This window comes from Triticum dicoccoides, chromosome 4B (assembly GCF_002162155.2).
Source record: "Triticum dicoccoides isolate Atlit2015 ecotype Zavitan chromosome 4B, WEW_v2.0, whole genome shotgun sequence".
Classification (NCBI taxonomy): domain Eukaryota; kingdom Viridiplantae; phylum Streptophyta; class Magnoliopsida; order Poales; family Poaceae; genus Triticum; species Triticum dicoccoides.
In genome coordinates, this window is record NC_041387.1 from 314,053,179 (window position 1) to 314,059,551 (window position 6,373).

The 6,373-nt window shown below is 44.4% G+C and overlaps 1 protein-coding gene across 5 annotated transcripts in view; it reads right to left on the bottom strand.

Annotated features, from left to right (window-relative positions):
- Positions 1–4,479: 4,479 nt before the first annotated feature.
- LOC119296035 (aminopeptidase P1-like) overlaps positions 4,480–6,373 on the bottom strand; it is a 22,446-nt gene continuing 20,552 nt past the window's right edge. For 3 of the 5 annotated variants that reach the window (XM_037574453.1, XM_037574455.1, XM_037574456.1), the window contains 4 exons: positions 5,954–6,070; positions 5,787–5,858; positions 5,541–5,665; positions 4,480–4,867 (listed from right to left, as the gene is read on the bottom strand). In XM_037574453.1, coding sequence (XP_037430350.1) covers positions 4,700–4,867; positions 5,541–5,665; positions 5,787–5,858; positions 5,954–6,070 — 482 coding nt within the window. In that variant the 3' untranslated portion in view covers positions 4,480–4,699. The remainder of the gene's footprint in view (positions 4,868–5,540; positions 5,666–5,786; positions 5,859–5,953; positions 6,071–6,373) is intronic. The other 2 variants (XM_037574457.1, XM_037574454.1) reach the window with 1 other exon arrangement.

Sequence of the window (6,373 nt, forward strand, 5' to 3'; positions counted from 1 at the left end):
CATGACTAAATCTTGGAAAATCCATTTCTGTTCATTTCTAGGGTTTGCCAAAGTTACATCGGAAACTTTCTCCAAATGGACTCAAACTTGGTGATCCACCTCAAATCTATATTCCATTTGATCCTGTTAATTCTCATATCAAGTGGAATTAATTTGCTTGGTTAAACTTGCATCAAACACCTTCTGGCAGAATTCCAAAATTCATGTTTTAGCCATTTCCACTTATCTTCATGAGCTGAAACTTTTCCCACAACCTCTCCTAGTCCCCCTCTACCTCGGGTGTGCTTCCCTTTTCGAGAGGCACTGATGAAGGGCGCAAGGGATCCACTTTTCTGCTCTGGACAGCCATGGCACCTCTCTCTCTCACCTCTGTTCTCTCACCAGAGCCTCTCCAGAGCATACAAGGCTCTCTCCCCTTTCTTTACTACCCCCTAGCACTACTGGACACAAGTGGTTGCACCCACTTCCCCTTTCTTTATGCCATGGCATTCCAAAGGCGTGCTCTACAATGTTCCCACGCACTGTAGCTGCTCCGTGCCCGAGCCACTCGACCACCTCGGGCCTCCCCAGCATGCCCGACGAGGTGCCTCGGCGTCCGCGACATGCCACGGCCTGGTCCCCCTCCTCCTTCTCCCTCCTGCTGCCCCCTCGCACGCGCGCCAGAGCCGCCCGAGAGCCCCCAATGGGCGAGCCCACACGCGCGGCGCTCTGCCACTCCCCCGCTCTCTTCTCCTTCTCACTCGACTTGAACCACGCCCACGAGCGCCGCAAACAGCCCCGAGCCTCCTCTCGTGGCCACTGCAGCCATTTCCACGGGTGCCTGTAGGGCACGTCCACGGTGAGCCACGGCCTCGCTATATAAGGCCGGCCGAGGCCTCTCTCTGGAGCCCCTTCGCCCTCTCTCCCTCTCATGCGTCGCCCAGACTCGGCCATCCCTCTCCCCGTGTCCTCCATCCACCACAATGTCCGGAGCATCGCCGTCGGGCTCCGCCTAAATTCGAGCTAACCCAAGCTCTTGTTCACCACCTAGCCACTCCAACGCCCTCATACCTCCACCGCAAGGCCCTCCATTGCCTCCGTTCGCCCCCGGGGAGGCCAGACGCTCACGGCCAAAGATGGCCGACAGCCTCCTCCGCCACCATCCTAGTCGTCGCCACTACGGCCATCCTCGGTGTGCGTGAAGCACCTAGACGAATGTGTCGCAGCCTCCTGAGCACACTGGTGGGTACAGCGTCACCGGAGATGCTCTGTAGCCCCGGCAATCACCGGCGGGAGCCGCTCCTCCCCGCATGCATCTAGTGTATTAAGTTCATGGAAAAACACAGTAATGCAATAAGAACAATGATATGATGTAGACAAGATCTATTCATGTAGGAATTAGACCCCATCTTGTTATACTTAATGGCAACGATACATACGTGTCGGTTCCCCTTCTGTCACTAGGATCAAGCACCGTAAGATCGAACCTATCACAAAGCATCTCTTCCCATGGCAAGATAAATCAATCTAGTTGGCCTAACTAAACCAAAGATTCGAAGAAGAAATACGAGGCTATAAGTAATCATGCATATAAGAGATCAAAAGACTCAAATAACTTTCATGGATAAAAACATAGATCTGATCATAAACTCAAAGTTCATCGGATCGGAACAAACACACTGCAAAAAGAGTTACATCAAATAGATCTCCAAGAGACCATTGTATTGATAATCAAATGAGAGAGAGGAAGCCATCTAGCTACTAACTACCAACCCGTAGGTCTACAATGAACTACTCACGCATCATCGGAGAGGCACCAATGAGGATGATGAACCCCTCCGTGATGGTGTCTAGATTGGATCTGTGGTTTCTGGAACTTGCGGCGGCTGGAATTGATTTTCGTCGACTCCCCTAGGGTTTCTGGATATTGGGGTATTTATAGAGCAAAGAGGCGGTGCGGGAGGCGGCCGAGGTGGGCACAACCCACCTGAGTGCGTCTGCGCCCCCAGGCGCACCCTGGTGGGTTGTGCTCCCCTCGGAGCCCCCCTCGGGTACTTTCTTGGTCCATCGTGTGTCTTCTGGTCCAGAAAAAGACACTAAAAAGTTTTGCTGCGTTTGGACTCCGTTTGGTATTGATTTCCTGCGAAGTAAAAAATAAGCAAAAAACAGCAACTGGCCCTGGGAACTATGTCAATAGGTTAGTCCCAAAAAATGATATAAAGTTGCTATAAAATGATTGTAAAACATCCAAGAGTGATAATATAACAGCATGGAACAATCAAAAATTATAGATACGTTGGAGACGTATCATGCACCATCATTCCTCCCCACGACAAGTTACAACAACGAGGATTAAGGGTTACCCCATGACGTGTTGAATGGTCGGTTCTTTGTTATTCCCCTATAAGTGCTCCAGGAAGGAAGGGAGGATATTACTTTCACCTCTTTTATCTCCCCATCCCACCATTGCAACAATAGTAATGTTCTTCATGGACATAAAGGCAAGATGTTGAGTGGTCGACCTTACACAACACTAATGAAGAACATGAACGTAAACATGCAAAGGAGGATTATATGCCCTTTTGGCATTCAGCACCTAAACATACTAGGGTTCCTCCATATCCCTAATAACCAGGGGTTTTACTAGTACACGGAGACAACAAACATCAAAAGGATAATCATGGTAATCATGGATGAATGATCAAAGTAATACACATAGGAATCCACCTAGGGTTTGGTATTACAAAGACATGAATAGGGAGATGGAGATGACGGTGATGAAAATGGTTGATACCGGAGTCTCCTTGATCTGGTTGATGGCGTAGCGGAGCCCTTGTATCAATCCCCGCTATGGATCCCTCCCGGAGGCTAGGGTTCTTGGTTCCAGGGAAGTTTCTAATCTCTCGGTTGCTCTCATTTGCGATCTGAAGCCACCGGGGTAAAATATTCAACTAGGCGGAGGGTCGCCAGCTGGTACGAGCGGGCATGCTCATACCAGGCACTAACTTTCTCCTGGAAGCATTGTTGCAGCTGGAATTTGCTTCGTTTGATCGCCGCTTCTTATGGTAGGTTCCCGTCACACCAATCAACGTGATTTTGACCTGTATACTTGTGTTTTCTCCTTTATGCTACAGATCTCCTCCTCGGTTAAGAGCCTACTGAAATCAAACAAAAGGGTGTGCGAACTCGGTAAAGTCCTAACAATCCTCCAACTATTGCACAATTTAAAAGTAAAATGTGATGCAATTTTGGACTCATCGGTAGCCATGTCCACGGTTTGGATGGAGTCTGCATAATTCACACTATCCGGTCATTGTCAACTTGGATGAACAAATCAAATTTAACAAAACCAAGGTAAAATGGATATATTCCAGGAATGCTGAAAACCGTACACGATGCACCATGATGACAGACAGAATATCATTTATATGCACCAATACACAAAGTTAGATAAGATGGAGAAATGTTGGCATGCGAGGCCACAATGAGACTGGTTATGATCTCAGGCAGATGTAAGAAAACCTTGGAAGATATCGTTCCTTTATGTTGTATTGCTTTACTTATGCTTTTTTTAACATGGTACAATCAAAGTCGCTCACATACACGAACATACACTCATCCCTATGAACGTAGGCACGCACACCCTAACTTTGTGAGCATCTTCGAGAGATTGAGCACACACATCATCTTGAGATTGACGAAGTCGTCGTAGACGCCTTCGTAGTTGACTGGAACATCTTCTTTCACTGAATGCACATCATCGGAAGGCCTGAAATAAATTTTAAGAAATACAATCAATGTCAAGTCAACCACTGTCATCGTAACCATCCAACCACATGTTGATCCATAGTCAAGGTAATGTTTGATAAGTTAGAACTGCTATGCTTTCAAGCCACTTATTACCCGGTGATATACGTTATTTCGGGTTAACTTGCAAATACTCACTTGCTCGTTGGTGTAACTAGACTCAAAGTGAGGATTCACTTTTCTTCTACAAAAATATTAAAGCATGGATTTTACCACAAATCGATCGTTGGAATGTTTTTTAGCATCATTTTTATGGCAAATTATGTTGTAGCAAGTATGGCAATTTCTTTAGCAAACATGACAAATCTTGGACATGTCCAATCTTAATTTGTTGTGCTTGCTAAAGGAAATTGTGATGCTCATGACAAAATTTGTTTTGCCATGCTTAAAAATGTGACAGTCAGATTTTGATCGTTCCGCATTAAATAATGTACTCCCTCCGTTCCTAAATGTAAGTCTTTATAGAGATTTCATTACAGGGATTACATACAGAGCAAAATGAATAAATCCACATTTAAAATGCATCTATATACATCCATATGTAGTTTATAGTGAAATTTCTACAAAGACTTATATTTAGGAACGGAGGGAGTAGTAAGGAATGGAAATGGCTTTTTTTTAGTCAAAGTTAAGTGATCTTGTGGTTTAATATGGCTGCGGAGCCGATGCCATTGCAAAAATAACATCCGCCTCTAACAAGAACCAGTCAACTCGTCTTCAAGCAAAGTAACAATTCAGTATTCATTCAGTATCTCTGTATTCTTATTTCCGGCCTCAAGCTAGGCGACACGAAATACATAAAGAATACGGGTGCTCACTTGGTGCTATTCACACTTATTAAAGTTGATTAAATATTCGGGTAGCCATCTATCTACGTTTGGCGCACAACAGCAGTAACCATGAAGTGGCTGGCTTAACTGCTCGCAGTTATAGGTTCGGTGGCCTTCCTCAGCCATTCCTTCTCCTGAACATTTAGGTAAGACTCCAAGATTTTCTGGCACTCGGAGTGGTACAAGTTTACCCATTCGATCTCCGCAGGGGTCAACAAGGCAGTGTTTATAAGTTTAGTCTGGTATGGAGCCTGCACAACGTAAGAAATTCATCAGCATACGAAGGAGTGGTACATGACAAGAAACACATGCTCAAGTGAACAGATGAAAAGAACAGTAGGTTATGGAAATGCCGGTGAGCCTGCAAAGTTTTCTTATATTAAATGTGAATCAATGATAAATATTGAAGGCTTCCCCTGAAAGGCCTCCATGCAGGATTTAAAGAGATGCTACTTCCCTTATTTTGGAGGCACGATTGGGATTCCTTGCCAGGACAGATTATACACATTACTTAAACATAGCAATCGTCATACATCAGATCCTAGTATAGTACTCACTCCCTATCAAAATATAAGACGTTTCTGTAGGTTAGTTTAGCCTACAAAAACGTCTTATAATTTGGCACAGAGGTAGCAGTATGGACTGAGGATACTTAAAACAACTTATAAGACAAGAAATATATTGACTTGGATAAGGAAAACAGCAGCAAAAGCTAAGAGAATGTATTATTTATTGAATAGAATTCCAGGGCTCATAACATTGTGAAATCGAAGACCCTCCTCAGAGAGCTGAACCTAGAAAAGCAGCTATTTTCCATGAATGTCTTAACTTCATCAGCTACTAACTTGGAAGCGCTAGTTCAAAGTGAAAACAAAGAACATCAATAACAGCTATTGCGGTGGACAATGAACAAACAATACTTACCCATGTTATATGTTCAAATGACAAATAACCCTTCTCCCCAAAATTAAATTTAGTATCAGCCTCTTTGACTATAAGAACATTCTCCAACCTTATACCAAAGTTTCCATCTTCGTAGTAACCAGGCTCTGCAACAAGAGATTATGCAACTTACATTCCCTGGGGTATGAGACAACAGGATTGACACTGGAGTATAAGTAATTCCATTTTGAACTGTTAACAGCAGTGTGAGCTCGGATATTCACTGACCATCTGTTACAGTCATTGATGCTTGCAGTGGTACATTGCGAGCAGAAGGTCTGAAGCTAATTAGATGAGGGCCTGGTTACAAAGAAAAAGATGGTCACATCATTCCATGATGGCTATTCATTCAGATGAACTAAGAGAAAATAAAGAGGATGAGTCACCCATCTGACCTTCATGGACATTCAAATAAGATCCGATTCCATGGCCTGTGCCATGCCGATAGTCAAGACCACTTTTCCACAGTGGGGTTCTTGCCAGTATGTCAAGAGCATGACCTACAAGCAATGCTGAATAGTTACACAGAACATTCCGTTATCAGTAAAAATAAAAGATAATGCCATCTCCTTGTATGTAAATGCAAATGCAGGTACACGTATAAATAGTTAGCTTCACTAAGAAAATACAAGGATTAGTCTCAACTGTCCAATTCGCCAAGAGAAACTCTGCGCGAGTGGGTGCGCAGCCACACTATCCACGTCATACCCTTTTTTTCGACCATGATTCCCTGACCTTGGCCACAAATCGATGGCGGATCGATCATCCCACGGCAGCCCTCCAAAGTCACAATATAACCCTGAAAAACTCGGTTT